The 16,888-nt window shown below is 33.3% G+C and overlaps 1 protein-coding gene and 1 long non-coding RNA gene across 2 annotated transcripts; one reads left to right on the top strand and one right to left on the bottom strand.

The window, feature by feature from the left end:
• Positions 1-9,068: 9,068 nt before the first annotated feature.
• On the bottom strand, positions 9,069-10,958 carry LOC146733627 (uncharacterized). Its single transcript, XM_085491449.1, has 2 exons — positions 10,942-10,958; positions 9,069-10,331 (listed from the first exon to the last, which is right to left on the bottom strand). Exon 2 carries the CDS (start codon positions 10,244-10,246, stop codon positions 9,653-9,655), a length of 594 nt encoding a protein of 197 aa, XP_085347575.1. The 5' UTR covers positions 10,247-10,331; positions 10,942-10,958; the 3' UTR covers positions 9,069-9,652.
• A 244-nt stretch (positions 10,959-11,202) lies between these two features.
• LOC146733626 (uncharacterized) lies at positions 11,203-13,119 on the top strand. The gene is made up of 2 exons (XR_014926664.1): positions 11,203-11,285; positions 12,947-13,119. It is a non-coding gene; the product is annotated as an uncharacterized LOC146733626 (long non-coding RNA).
• Positions 13,120-16,888: the final 3,769 nt, after the last annotated feature.

The raw sequence follows: 16,888 nt of genomic DNA, 5'->3' as shown, positions 1-16,888 counted from the left end.
AAAAGCATATTTTTGACCCAAAATCAAAATAAATAAATAAAATCAATAAAATAAAGACAAGTTTTACAAAGTTTGTATAATAAGCTTTCATAAAATATATAACTTGCTTGATATATAATACCATCTTCATTGTCTAATTACTCATTTTATAAGCAAGCCAAATAAACTGCATCTCTACCTTAATTAGTCAATTATTCCATTAATTAGTCCCCATTCAGACGCAGTATCTGTATCTTAGAAATGCCTGGACCAATCACAATCAAACTTCACACATACATCATACATTTTTTTTTTTTTTTTTATTTAAACAATATTTTTATTTTGTTGCAATAATGGACATACAACACAAAATATTACATCACATAATGGAAAAATAAAGAAAAAAAAAACTACGAAAAAAAAAAAAAGAAGAAGATCTGGTATAACATCTAAATTTACCCATTATCTAACCAATTAGTTAATGGTTCCCATTTCTGATAATGGATAAGCTCTTTGTTTTTGTTTATTTCGATTTGTAGTTCAATATTTCTATTTTCCCTGATCCAACTTTTATATGCGTATTTTGTTGGATGAACCTTTTGAACCCTACATGTATATACATATTTTTTAAATAATAAAATAAAATGATTTAACAGTATATTTTCCGGTTCACATAGACCTATAATAATATTTTTGACATTACAAACCAAATTGGCAATAAGTTTGCAATCACTTTGCAACAGTCTCCACAGTCTCTTTACAACAATACAGTTAACAAATAGGCGTTCTAATGTTTCTTCTTCTTTTTCACAAAAAGAACAGTGGGGGAATTGATTATTTTCCATTTATACAGTTTTACGTTAGTTGTTAAAACTCTGTGTATAATTTTGTATTGGAATGCTCTAAGATCTGTGGAGATTGTTGTCTTGAAAGGTAGTTTGAAAATTACATTTTGTTTCATCCCATACAAATGTTGGAAGTCTATGGCAATATTTGGCTCTTCAATAATGTTTTCACACAAAGACTTGTACACCTTTTTGCTCGTCAGTGTATTAATTGCAACATACTTAGAATTCCATTTGACTTTGTTTTGAAAATCACACCACTCATGGGTATTAGCATGAATGTTCTCTCTCCAGTCATCTGGTATTGCAGAGATTAGGCCTTGTATAGTATGGTATTCTGTCAAAGTGATACCTTTTTCTTTCCAATATTGCCAGTCATGAAAGTTTCCATAGAAATCGATTAGGTCTATTATTCTTAATACTTTTTTCCTTGCCAAACTTTTCAGATAGACTGTACGAAAGCCAATTTTTAAAAATCTATTGTTCCATAATATTTGTTTATCAATTTCAGATGTTGTTTTTGGAGTGTATGATGTCAGAGATGACCATTCCCGGATAATATCATAATAAAAGGGTGGGATTTGATTTTCAAATTCTGATTCATCATAGTTGCAAAAAAACACAAGGTCCCCAAACTTTTTCAATAGTCCCTTCAATATATCCTTCCATCCGGCTTGGCTATCAGAAACAAACCGTTTCACCCACATAATCTGTTGTGCTTTAAAAAAGGAGTCCACCTCAATCATATTCAATCCACCTCTTTCAATATCTGAAATAAGGATGTTTCTTTTAATTTACATCTCCTGCTTCTAGCGGTGCCCTCCATACATCATACATGATATTATACATATGCACGTCAATTTGTTTCACGATCTGATTCAAGATGGCCGAATGGCGGCCATTTTTGTGCTAAAAATCATCAACATTAAGCATTTCTCGGCTGTTTACAGATGGATTTTGTTCAAACTTAATATATACATTAGACATTATAGGATCTTGAAGCACATCATTTTGTTTTACAATCTGTTTCAAGATGGCCGAATGGCGGCCATTTTTTTGTTAAAAAATCCTAAAAATCAAGCATTTCTCGGCTATTTACAGATGGATTTTGTTCAAACTTGGTATATACATTAGACATTATGGGACCTTGATGCAAATAATTTTGTTTTTCAAATAAGATTCGGCCATTGTGTTTTAATGAATGTGGTTCTCGTGCCATACCTCTGACTTGCTTTCACTGAGTACACTGTATGTTCAAATTTTAAATATTCATTATACATCATGTCATAGATAGACAGATATATTGGTTTGATGATCCTGTTCAAAATGGCCAAATGGTGGCCATTTTTGTGCTAAAAAATCATCAAATATCAAGCATTTCTGGCATTTATGGATGGATTTCGTTCAAACTTAATACATATATTAGACATTACAGGTTCCTAATGCACATCATTTATTTTTCAGATCGGATTCAAAATGGCTGTCTGGCGGCCATTTTGTTTTAATGAATGGGCTTCTAGGCTTCCATATCTCAGACTTGTTTTGACTGGTTATATTAAAATTTTAAATAATCATTATACATCATGTCATAGATATACAGATATATTGGTTTGACGATACTATTCAAAATGGCCGAATGGTGGTCATTTTTGTGCTAACAAATCATCAAATATCAAGCATTTCTGGCATTTATGGATGGATTTCGTTCAAACTTGGTACATACATTAGACATTAAGGGTTCCTGATGCACGTCATTTTATTTTTCAGATTGGATTCAAAATGGCTGACTGGCGGCCATTTCATTTTAATGATTGGGCTTCTAGAGCCATATCTCTGAAATGCTTTGACTAATTATATTCAAATTTTATATATTCGTTATACATCACGTTTTATATATACATGTATTCAAAATGGCTGATTTTGAATGCTGTTTCAGAGCAATATCTCTCAATATGGACAAGTACTTGTTTGACGATCAGATACAAATGTCAATTTCAATGGTAATAAATCATATTCCTGACATGATTATATTCCAGCCATATTACTATAAACAAAACTATTTATCTTAAATTTGATAACTAAGAGGAACTGTGCCATGCATGGCTTGTTAATTTATAACTTAGAGTCTTTAAAGTTTCTTAACAAATATTTGACTAGGGTGAGTAGCCTAATTTGCATATTGCAATAACGTACAGCATCTAATCTAAAAACAGCATCTTAAAACATCAAATGTATGCGAGTATTGGGAGTACGCATGCGCAGTTACAAAAGTGATGCGGCCATTTTTTCAGTTTGATGAAAAGGCAGTACCCTTTCCGATTTTCATGAACGCAAGTTCAATTTCCCTTTGTGCGTCATATTCATCAATAGACAAAATCGAAGACAGATGACGTACAACTTTCTGCCAATCTTGATTCGTAAATGTTCTGGTTACATGTGTTCTCCTCGGGCCTGCGTTGCTTAGACAATAGCCGCGTAACTTTCGTTTCGCCCGCGATTCTGCAGTGTTCTTATCAGGTCTTTTAAGGGTATCGGGTCCGATACTTTTCTTTCTTTCCACGATAGTATTTCCCTCAAGCTGGGCCGTTTCCAGGCCATTGTTTTGCAATGATGAATCAGAACAGAACAATTCGTGTGAACTGATCAATCCTAACTTATTATCTGGATACTCGTATTCACCTGCGGATACTTTGGCCTACTTTCAAGCATGAATATAGAAGGAAATCAATGATTTTTTTTTCAGTATCGTTCCAGACTCTGCAAGAAATTTATATAATAATCACACTATCACTACTATTGTTTTCGCATGGTTTCCATCTTACTCAAATAAAACGAAGCAGTTGATTCCTATTTTGCTTAGTGTTTATTCTTGTTTGATATGTTTAAACAAAAATGCACTCATTAAACAAATAGTAAATATGCGAGTTTTTTGTTTTTGCCGAACGCGGACAAGGAAGACAAAATGGTAGTAGTTTTGTGTAGGGTCGATCGCGATCTTCGGTTTGTATCAAAAGCATGTCTCACAAATGATTTTTTTTTTAAATAATTTGATAGCAATTAAACAAATTTCAATCGTTGGCATATGTAAGGGCTGGATCACTTACTTTCAAGGGCTCAAAGTCCGGACGAACATTAAACTACGATGTTTTTATTTATCTGTTCTAGGTATGTTGTACGGACTTTTTAGTTGTACTATTTTGATGATTTAATTTCAAGAATCTGTCAAGGAAACAGTCTGTTGTTACTTTACATGTTCCTGTAGGTTTAATTTAGCAGATTTTACTTGTCAGCATAAATAGCGAAATTTGCCCATTGCGTCAGTAAGATCTATCCCGATTTGCTGCACTGAGGTTAATTGCGGTTTTTACTACTCCATCGCTAATGACACTAATTACCAAGAATTAAAAAAAAAACAAGTGAAATTAAGTCGCATTGGAAAAAAAAACCATAAGAAAATCAAAGCAAAAATTATTCAACTGCAGACGAGACAAACCCCGACCTCTAGAAATACCTCATTTATAGGGTGCATCATTAACTTGCCCTTTGCTTACAAGTATAGTGTCCTTGCATGTTTTTCAAAATGCCCATATCAAAATCATGTGTTTCCATATACAGTATGTCATAGATTCTCAGACATCTTGATCAATTTTATTGATGGATTGACCTACATGAAATTACATTCACTTATTAGGCAAAGCCTATACCTATATAATACATGCTCTGATCACACGGGAGCTATTTACAGTTTAACTTTGAGTTTTCAAATGTTTTTCATTTGTATTTCAAATGAAGCGCTGGACACGGAACATGTTGGTGATACGTGAAGGTGTTGACGTAACTGGTTCTTCGCCTTCAAATTGTGTGAATTAAATTGCAAATACATTTCCAAATAGTGTAACGATGTACAAATGTTGGAGTGTGTCAGTTGATGCAAATATTTTTTGGTTATACATTTTTGAATCCGACTCGATTTGCTTATTTGGCGCAAGTCCTCATACACAATTTTGCTTTGATTTTGAATTGACTTTCTCATACAATTCACTTCCGGTCTTTCCCTCTGCATAATCTTCCTTGTGGGCTGTGATACTTTTTAATGACTTTCGGATTGTCATATTTTCCATTTGTTAATATCGGAAAATTGATCCGAATACGAAATACAAATAATCTATTTCGATACCGTAACAAATTACCATACATATTGCTGTTGTGATAGTACCCCCAGTTAAAAATCCTGATTCCGCTCTCGCAGGATATGACTATTCTAAGCATTGCCAGAGTCTTGTAACACATGAGGCATGTGAAAACATACATTCTGGGGTTGTCATAACTACGAAATATAAATATTTAATATGACGCAGTCCCTCCAATAGCTACGGTAAATCAGTGTGTGATGTATTTGCCATGGTAACGTGTAGTGTTTTGATAACTGCACAGATCATGCAGCTGTAACATATGATATCTGTTGATAATACTCTAAAACATGTCGGTTATAATCATGTACGCTGCATTCAGTCATTGGCTATCTGCTTCCTCATATAAAACAACAACCAGTTTCCTTGTCTACTACATATTACTTACCATACTATACATTGAACTGTGATGTAGGAAAAGTGTTTTGAATGGAAATGCTGTTAAAATGTCATTTTTGTTTTTAAACACGCTACATTTATGATCAAACACCATTCAGGTAACTATAGATAACTATAAACTGTCATTAGAACAAATAATTTGGAACATTCTACATATATTACTGGCTGTTATATCGTTGATCTTTCAAGAATTCATTAGGGCTGGGGTTGTGTATGTAAGACAAAAAAGAGTAAATACTGGCGGGGGAGGATGTGATTACATTTTTTACGTTGGTTTGGTCTTATTGATGCCATTGCGGACCTAGAGTAAGTCTAAAACTGTAAAATTCGAAAATACCAGATAGGGACAATCTTCATCATTGTACATTGCACTGTACTAATCAATCAAAATATTCACTGTTGTACCAATAAAGTGACAATTGATAGTAAAATATGATTCTTCAAATTTAAGTTATTACACAATGTACTTCTTACTAATGTTATTCAATACGAAATAGTGCCACCACGAGTTGAAACTGAGAAATGTACTTTTTGTGGGAAGAAAAGATGTCCTGTATTTAATATTCTTGTCATATTACCTCAAACCCTGCAAATGGAAGTGTGCATGGTATCATGGGAAGAAATGGTGTGCATTGCTTTGTGATAACTGCCATAAAGGTGATTGACAGGTCATATTTGTTTTCAACTCTGGAAGGACAGTGGAATCTGCCAGATGTGCTTGTGATTTCCATAACAAAGGGTGTTGACAACTTTGGAAGGAGAATTGGAATCTACCAGGTGTGCTGTTATTTGAATAACAAAATATGTTTATGATCTACTGAGTTGCCTACATGACACAGCTGCTAGCAAGATCACATTGTGATTGGCTTATGTGGAAACCCAGTTGATGAATCATGCCTAAAAATTGGACAGACTCCGACAGTTGTATAGTATGAGACAAATCCTGAATATTTGTGATGTGTTGTGAGTCAACTCAAGAAACATCAAAGAAACCAGAGAACCTGTTCGCTTGGCTTGTTCATTCTGCCATTTTCATTGACCAACCGCACGACATCATTACAAATGTATATATTCTGACACATGCAATAAAGTTGTCCCAAAAAACGTCAGTTTTGTTTATCATCTCTACAGTACAATACAAATTCTTAGTAATGTATAGCTTCTCTGTAGTAAGATACAAATTCTTAGTAATGTATAGCTTCTCTATAGTAAGATACAAATCCTTAATGTATAGCTTCTCTATCGTAAGATACAAATCCTTAATGTATAGCTTCTTTATAGTAAGATACAAATTCTTAGTAATGTATAGCTTCTCTGTAGTAAGATACAAATTCTTAGTAATGTATAGCTTCTCTATAGTAAGATACAAATTCTTAGTAATGTATAGCTTCTCTGTAGTTAGATACAAATCCTTAGTAATGTATAGCTTCTCTGTAGTAAGATACAAATTCTTAGTAATGTATAGCTTCTCCATAGTAAGATACAAATTCTTAGTAATGTATAGCTTCTCTATAGTAAGATACAAATTCTTAGTAATGTATAGCTTCTCTATAGTAAGATACAAATTCTTAGTAATGTATAGCTTCTCTGTAGTAAGATACAAATCCTTAATGTATAGCTTCTTTATAGTAAGATACAAATTCTTAGTAATGTATAGCTTTTCTATAGTAAGATACAAATTCTTAGTAATGTATAGCTTCTCTATAGTAAGATACAAATTCTTAGTAATGTATAGCTTCTCTATAGTAAGATACAAATCCTTGGCAATATATAGCTTCTCTATCGTAAGATACAAATCCTTAGTAATGTATATCTTCTCTATAGTAAGATACAAATTCTTAGTAATGTATAGCTTCTCTATAGTAAGATACAAATTCTTAGTAATGTATAGCTTCTCTATAGTAAGATACAAATCCTTGGCAATATATAGCTTCTCTATCGTAAGATACAAATCCTTAGTAATGTATATCTTCTCTATAGTAAGATACAAATTCTTAGTAATGTATAGCTTCTCTATAGTAAGATACAAATTCTTAGTAATGTATAGCTTCTCTATAGTAAGATACAAATTCTTAGTAATGTATAGCTTCTCTATAGTAAGATACAAATCTTTAGTAATGTATAGCTTCTCTATAGTAAGATACAAATTCTTAGTAATGTATAGCTTCTCTGTAGTAAGATACAAATTCTTAGTAATGTATAGCTTCTCTGTAGTAAGATACAAATTCTTAGTAATGTATAGCTTTTCTATAGTAAGATACAAATTCTTAGTAATGTATAGCTTCTCTATAGTAAGATACAAATTCTTAGTAATGTATAGCTTCTCTGTAGTAAGATACAAATTCTTAGTAATGTATAGCTTTTCTATAGTAAGATACAAATTCTTAGTAATGTATAGCTTCTCTATAGTAAGATACAAATTCTTAGTAATGTATAGCTTCTCTATAGTAAGATACAAATTCTTAGTAATGTATAGCTTCTCTATAGTAAGATACAAATCCTTAGTAATGTATAGCTTCTCTATAGCAAGATACAAATTCTTAGTAATGTATAGCATATTTATAGTAAGATACAAATTCTTAATAATGTATAGCTTCTCTATAGTAAGATACAAATTCTTAGTAATGTATAGCTTCTCTATAGCAAGATACAAATTCTTAGTAATGTATAGCTTCTCTGTAGTAAGATACAAATTCTTAGTAATGTATAGCTTTTCTATAGTAAGATACAAATTCTTAGTAATGTATAGCTTCTCTATAGTAAGATACAAATTCTTAGTAATGTATAGCTTCTCTATAGTAAGATACAAATTCTTAGTAATGTATAGCTTCTCTATAGTAAGATACAAATCCTTAGTAATGTATAGATTCTCTATAGTAAGATACAAATCCTTAGTAATGTATGGCTTCTCTATAGTAAGATACAAATCCTTAGTAATATATAGCTTCTTTATAGTAAGATACAAATCCTTAGTAATGTATAGCTTATCTATAGTATGATACAAATCCTTAGTAATGTATGGCTTCTCTATAGTAAGATACAAATCCTCAGTAATGTATAGCTTCTCTATAGTAAGATACAAATCCTCAGTAATGTATAGCTTCTCTATAGTAAGATACAAATCCTTAGTAATGTATAGCTTCTCTATAGCAAGATACAAATCCTTAGTAATATATGGCTTCTCTATAGTAAGGTACAAATCCTTAGTAATGTATAGCTTCTTTATAGTAAGATACAAATCCTTAGTAATGTATAGCTTCTCTATAGTAAGATACAAATCCTTAGTAATATATGGCTTCTCTATAGTATGATACAAATCCTTAGTAATGTATAGCTACTCTACAATCGGCATGATTTGACAAAATTATTATGTTGCTCAGACGTTTGGTTGCCATATTGGATTAAAAGAAAATTACAAAATGTCCAATTATTAATTCATCATCCCAACCAAATAAAACTGACATTGAGTTTGCAATATTCTATCTATCCTTCTATGCTTTAAAAAACTGAAATAGCGGTGCGTGTAAAGTAAGCAAAACACGATTCATACTTTGTAACCATTACCATGTCCATCTGAGTACGAGTACTTTCAATGTACAATGATTGAGTGAAAATCGGAAGTGGTCATTTTGAAATCTATCTGAAAGGGTCTAGATTTTTCTTTGGCATTATTGGTGTACGGAATACATAAATATTTCAGTGGTCACATGACTTGTATTCCGACAGACACAATATCTAGGTATAGAGGGCAATAATATTTAGTCACGTGGTTTTCGCCACCAAGATTACTTCTAAACTTGAAATATTCCATGATACACATATACACTGAAATCCTTCAGATAAAACCCATGATTTGGACACCCCTTCGGATTTCCGGTAAAATGTACACAAGCTTGAATGTTTTATAAGAGTTATTTTTCATATACAGCTTTTTACAAAACAAATAAAATATTTTACATAATAAGTTTCTTTTGTTTATCAGTGACGTAGTCACGTGGTTTGCTTGCCATGTTGTTGACAAATTGTTTGACAAAAATAACCCAAATTTCAAGAATATATTTATACGAATGATTTAACAAATTTCTACTCCTTGCTCTGCAACATCTAATCGAAATCAAAATCCTCTTGTGATAAAAAATAACATAATTTACAAAAGTCTTGTGGTTTCGTCACAGTAAGATACAAAGCTTTAAGACTGTCCAGTTGATACAATTGTAAATGATCTAAAGCTGTAGTATGTCAAACATCTTCATATGTGGAATCTTCAGGGGTTTTCTGTCCGTGACGTATTCCCGCGTATGTGTTATTGTCTGTCTCGTCTTTGACAAGAGATGTATAGTAATCGGGGTTATCAGGTTGTATTATCACTGTGCCTGAGACAGTTTCATAGGCTGCGTTGACCGAACTACTTTTATTTTCATTTCCAGCCTTTGCCCCTGTGATGTTGCTAGTAACCTTATCCACTGTGACGTCATCGTTATTTTTCATCATGACAATACATGATTGCAGTTGACCAATACGATACAGGCAAACCAGAAATAGAATAATAGAAAGCAATAACCCTCCAATGAACGCCCCCACGATCTCTCCTGTTGGTACTGCACAGCTAAAAAGTTGCTCAAATCCATTACCACTCGTGCTTGTCTCGATACTGGTCATTTCATTTGTTGTCGTCGTCGCCATGAAAACTATTTCTTTTTCTGCAGTTGCTATGCCAACTTGATTGATTATTGTGCATTTAACAATCATCTCATTGGAATATGTGGTAACTTTGCGAATGTGGAGAAGATCTCCCTTTCCAAGAATCTCCATCCGATTTGAAGTAATGATCATTTCATCGTGTAACTTCCACTCAAATCGTGTCGGTTGAAGTTTTGATACAACAGCACACGCTAACAATATACTACCATCCAGCTGACTGAACATTAAGATGTATGGCGGCTTTGGTATTATTTCAATAAGAGGCGTTTCACAAATCCCTGTTACTATTCCAGCCTGGGTGGCCTTGCATGTAAATATTAAACCATGATCTTCAATATGTGGTTTAAATAAGTAAGAAATTTTAGTTGTATTGTCTACTGGCTCTGCCAAGACAATGGCGGCGTTTGCAGGAGACGACAATGTTAGTGTGCTCGGGGGATCGCCGCCATGATTTTCACAAACAACCTCTGTCATCCCATTAAAGTCTTCACTGATTATAGGTGAGGGTGTGATTGAACAAGTGGGATACAAGTTGGCCGGCGTAACAACGACTCTCAATTGATATTCTGTATATGTGCCCATGCGTCTTGACGTGCATGTGTAAAGCCCATTGTCGGTTTTTATGACGTTGTAAATGATCAAATTTATTTCCATTGACCGCCCAATTGGTTCAATGAAGTATTTGTCCGTCCCACTTATACTAGGACAATAACTACGATCACGTATCCAATGACACTCATATATGTCTTCTCTTGGCGAGCTCCAAGTTATGGTATCAATAAGGCCCAACGATCCCTTCACTCCACATGATAATATAGCATTCTCACCTTCCAACACTGGAACGTTGATCTGTCCAACTACACACATCTTCGCCAATAGTGACATAACAATCAAGAACTTCGGGATTGAATTTTGATGCAGAAAGGAGTACATCGTGGCGTGTTATAGATAGTACACCACTTTCACAAGGTTGCAGATCATTTCCTTCTTTTTGTCGTATTTACACTTTTACATCTTGGGTTCCTTGTTGACCTCTGCACGCATGACGCTGGGTAGCTAATTTGCATGCATAATGAGTAGTTTATTTCAAAGTGCGATCGCGGCCATTTTTCTTCAGATGGCGGTTAGCACGTTTTCAGTGGGGAAGAAAAAACACGATTTCTCCTGAATGGTGAGTAAGATTGTCAATTTTTTACATCCTGTTCGTCTTTCAAGTTTTAACTACATCTCTAAATAGAAATATGTGGTGTTTTGTGGTGAAATTCCGAATAACAAATGAAAATGCGTTTCCGTAACGGCACTAAACCGACGTTTTAAAATAATGCGTCATTTGAGTTAACATGATTTTTGAAACCCCAACGTTCAACATTTATATAGTTAAGATCATAATTGTAATTTTTATTACAATTTTATTTGGGAACAGCCCGTATTAAATGTTGAAATCGCAAAGTGAAATGTGCTCAGTGAAACTGCATAACCTTGTGACCCAATATGGCGGCTCTCAATACTGCATTACCAGTACGTAGATCAGAGTCGTAAATATTGCTGTTTTTAGCTCCGCTGTCGACTTTGTCGAGCGGAGCTTATCATATGAGTGATTGTCCGTCGTCGTCGTCGTCCGTCGTCGTCGTCCGTGTCAATGTTTTACTTTTTCGACTTCTTCTTGAAAACTACAAGCCTAAATGCTTTGATACTTGGTGTATATGTACCTTGGGTAGACCTCTCTTAGGTTTGTGTTCATGTTGATATCTTTAATTCTCTAATTTTGGTGAATATTTTTGTCATTTTTGGTAAAAACTGATATTTTCGACTGCTTGTTAAAAACCGCAAGTGCAATTGCTTTGATATTACATATATAGGTACTACATGTGGACCTCTCTCAGATTTGTTCATTTTGTAATGATATCTTTAATTCTCTAATTTTGGTGAATATTTTTGTCATTTTTGGTAAAAACTGATATTTTCGACTTCTTGTTAAAAACCACAAGTGCAATTGCTTTGATATTACATATATAGGTACTACATGTGGACCTCTCTCAGATTTGTTCATTTTGTAATGATATCTTTAATTCTCTAATTTTGGTGAATATTTTTGTCATTTTTGGTAAAAACTGATATTTTCGACTTCTTGTAAAAAACCGCAAGTGCAAATGCTTTGATATTACATATATAGGTACTACATGTGGACCTCTCTCAGATTTGTTCATTTTGTAATGATATCTTTAATTCTCTATTTTTGGTGAATATTTTTGTCATTTTTTGGTGAAAAGTGATATTTTCGACTTCTTGTTAAAAACCGCAAGTCCAATTGCTTTGATACTACATATATAGGTACTACATGTGGACCTCTCTCAGATTTGTTTATTTCGTGATGATATCTTCAATTCTCTAATTTTGGTGAATATTTTTGTCATTTTTGGTAAAAAGTGATATTTTCAACTTCTTGTTGAAAACTGTAAGTCCGATTGCTTTGATATTACATATATAGGTATTACATGTGGACCTCTCTTAGATTTGTTCGTTTTGTGATGATGTCTTCAATTCTCTAATTAATTTATTTTGGTGAATATTTTTGTAATTTTTGGTAAAAAGTGATATTTTCGACTTCTTGTTAAAAACTGTAAGTCCGATTGCTTTGATACTATTCATATTGTTCATTTTCTAATGATGTCTTCAGTTCTTTAATTGAAATGTGCATTGCTAACAGCGGAGCTATCTCAGCCGATAGGCTGCTTGTTTTATCAAACATGCAGGATACTAGCTGAAAATTGACAGTCTAAATAGAATGCCATGTTTAATAATTAATTGACTTTTTTTTCTTTCTTTTTTTAGATGTACTGAAATTAATGGCAAGACGATTCCTTTGAAGCCTGAAGGTTATCCCATGTGTTTATACGGGCTGTCTTTTTGTTGTTTGACAGAATTTGCCTGGTTTTTCTATTCCTCATTCTTTATTTGAGGTATAAATTGGTCTTGGTCAAAAATAAAGTAATTTTACAGGTGGACATTCTTTCTGGTTTGTCATAATGTTTGAAAGGAGCTTGGTCCTGTGGAGACATAGGATTAGTCATAATATGGCTATGCCTAAATCCACAAAACATTGTCTCCATGTAATTGATTCCATTTGCAGATGTATAGAGTTTCATAAAATCAGTACATCAGTTGGTGTACAGAGGATAAATACAATCATGTCCTCAAGGTTAATGGCAGCAAATTCTATTGTAAATTGCTCACAGAAAAATCATATTCAGCTGTTTATTAAAATGGTTATGACAAGATTAAAATTCTTAAAAATTAGAGAAAGGATTGTAAATAGCAAGTTTGTTTTCAGTCCATGGAGTAATTTTCATGCTGTCAATCTAAATGAGAAAATATCTAGTTTCATGAAAATGTCAAAGGAAAGCAAAAGAAAAAAAATTATCTTAAAGATCATCTTCAAGAAAAAAAATTTGCTTCTTAAAAAATGTAAAACCTCCAGTCAGGTTAATCTTGTTTTAGGTGATATAGCATGTCGATTGAACAAATTAGTGTCTAAGTCGAAACAAACTAGCAAATTGGTGAATTTGGAAGTTAATATACATGGAAAATTGGTTAAATTTGCAGTCCCAAATCTAGTAAAACTAAAGGAGTGTGTAGAAACTGAAATTGGTGTGAAAGATTTCAAATTAATGACTCTTGGCGGAAAACCACTCTATGGTAATATACCTGTAAAAAAGTTGAAAGGCTGTGTGATTCAGGTACATTTAAGTGGTTTAGGTGGTGGTAAACAAAGTGGTAAAAATGTTGCACACCCTGATAAACAGAAATGTGGTCCTTGTAGTAAATGTAACTGTTTAACTGCAAATAGATGGTATCATTTTATTAACAAACCACAGGCGTACATTGATTGGTTGGAAGGTGTTAAGCACTTGTCTAGAGATGGTTGTTTCTGTAATTCCTGTAGGCTTTATTTGGAACGAATGTTTAAATCTGGTGATGACAACAGACCACTGCCTGCAAACGAAAAATCTTTGTTTCAGTGTTTTATTTGTCAGGCTGCGACTGCACACTACACTGAAGTTGAGGACAAGAATGAATTTTTGTCACTCTTTAATTTGCATGCCACACACTTGGTATCCACAATTGCAAATAAAATTGGTCTCTGTGAACAACATTATCAAAAATGGATTTTCAGAAATCAACTAAAATGCATTATGCCTGAATGTATGCGACGCATAACATCAAAAATAAAACATCCTCCTAATCTACCAGTGTTAAAACAGTTCTTTGAAAATGAAGGTGAATATATCAATGTTGACCTCACTGAGAACAGTCCCTTATGTTCTCGGTGCTATGCACAACTATACCGTATTACAGAAAAGACAAAAAAAAAGTTAATGTGTCTAAGGACGAGGATCTTTCTAAAATTCTTGATGAAATAAAACAAAAATGTTGTCATTCCACGATAAAGGGTGACACTGAGTTACTGGATTTTTCTCTCTGTAAAATGGCAATGTTTGTTGGCGAAAAGCTCATGATAAAGGAACCAGTACTTTTACATGAAGCTAAGAAATATTTTTGTGAGGTAGTCGAAGATACATTGTCACATTCATCTATGTCAATTCAGAATACACTTGATTATTTCACTGGTAAATCAAATACATTTCTCAAACTTGAGTTGGCTCAATTATTTGATTTTCATATACAATTCTCCACAGTGAAACAAAATGGTAGAATTGTCCCCAAATACGGTACACTCCTTTTAAGGCAAGGTGCCGATCTGAAAAATATGTTGCACACGTTTTATTATACCACAAAATCTACCCAGGATAAACTTAGTGATACTTGCAGTAGACTAGAAAAACAAATAGTAGATATAGCCAAGAACCAATGCCCAGATTTCAATACAATGTACCTGACTGTGGCCGATGATTTTAATAGCCGATTACATGACCTCTCTGTTAAAATTGATGAAAAATACAAACAATTTGATTCCTCAACATTTGACATTTTTGATGCTGTTGGGGAAATTGATCCTATATTGTGGAACTTCTTATTTGTAATTACGCAGAACAAATCTGAAAAATCTGAAATGTTTAAAAATTCATTCACTTGGAGTAAGCAGTACTTGGGGTTTTACAAGGACACATCTCTCAACAAGCACAAACGAATGCTTCAACTTTTTTATAATGCTTGCCATTTGCTGTTCATGTCTAATGGGTGTTTGCATCCACTTCATACATTATTAGCAGACAGTATAGATTCTTACAGTGGGTCAACAAAATTGCTTGGTATGATGAATGCTTTCGGAATAACCTGCTCAAAGTCTACTGCTAGAGAAAACATGAATAAATTAGTTAAAAAGAATGTTACAGAAAATTTTGTGAATTGTTTCTCAGCAGATAGTTTTGCAGTTGCAAGTCTGGATAACATTGACATTGGACAGCCATATGCAGGTGTTTCTACTACATATAAAAACAGGGGCATCCATGCCACATCATACCAAGCTGTTGAGCCTAAACCAGTCACACTTAAAACTGGTGAATTCATTCCGTGTAGCACAAGGCCTAGGAAAGATAGTGAAATGTGCCATATCAAGGTTGCGAATGACAGTTCTCTTTTTAGGTGCATAGCAGTTGCTTCTTGTCCCACATTGAGGAAGTGTGAAAGAGACTATTTTGGTTCACCAGTTGATCTCACTTTAAAAGAATTAGAAAATACAATCTCATTGGCTACAAGGCATTATATTTGCTCTGAAACTGCCAGTCAAGAAGTGATGGTAGACTTTTTTGAAGGCCTGTCAGAATCAGAATTGGAATTTCTTCTAACTCCACAATGTTTTGATGTAATAAATAGATGTGAGAAAATTCAGCATACTGATTCACAACCTGATTATATGGAATTGATCTCTTTATCATTTCTGTTGAAAATGCCTGTTAAAATATTTTCTCCTGAAAAAATATTGCTTAATATCTTTGGAGAAAAATATGAAAATGTTGAGCCAATGCATGTTACCAGGAACAGTTATGGGTATTACAATCTGTTAATCAGTCAAGAATGGCTTGATAGTGACTATGAGTTGTCAAATGTTGGTGACACAAATCCATTGTACCCATGGTACCTTGCTAATGCAAGATTGGTTGACCCAAATAAACTAAATTTAGAAATGAAATTGGTGTTTGGAGATAGGTTATTCCAAGCTGCATCAAGTATGGAATCTTATGGTCCTTCTAAACCCAAAAAACAAAAGACCACTTCCAGGGATATACAAAAATTAAAAGCTACACTTGATGAACATTTTTTACCCCATTTACCTGTTTCTGGAGCTCATGTTTCCAATACTCATGGCATCACATTAAGTGACTTTGATATAAGAGCGACTGAATTGCTGGCTCTAGAAAACATGAAAGTTGATGCCTTCACATACTGCTTTCAAAAACATGCAACAGCCAAATTAAATCCTGAAATTATGTTGCCCAATTTAAAGTGTGAACTCTCAAGAGCATCAACTCAAGAAACTGAAAAATCAAGAGTTGTATATCTTGGTATATTAAATGAACCATGTGACAATTTAGAATCGGTGAAACATGTCCTCGAAAAATTTTATACCATTTTTCAAATTGGTAAAAGAATTCAGTATTTAGTTGTAGTAGGTGATGGCAAAACATTTGAATATTTGTCCAAATTGAAATATGAATATTCAGATGAACTCAGTTGGATGATACCCATGCCAGGTGACTGGCATATTTTAAAGAATACTCAGCCTGTATTATTTAAAATTTATCTTGATAGCGG

Source organism: Saccoglossus kowalevskii, chromosome 16, assembly GCF_978046115.1.
Source record: "Saccoglossus kowalevskii chromosome 16, keSacKowa6.1, whole genome shotgun sequence".
NCBI classification, from domain to species: domain Eukaryota; kingdom Metazoa; phylum Hemichordata; class Enteropneusta; family Harrimaniidae; genus Saccoglossus; species Saccoglossus kowalevskii.
This window is presented reverse-complemented; position numbering and strand designations above follow the sequence as displayed.

Bases quoted from the DNA above. Each gene is read 5' to 3' on its own strand.
- LOC146733627 (XM_085491449.1), bottom strand. From the start codon at position 10,246: ATGATCATTACTTCAAATCGGATGGAGATTCTTGGAAAGGGAGATCTT.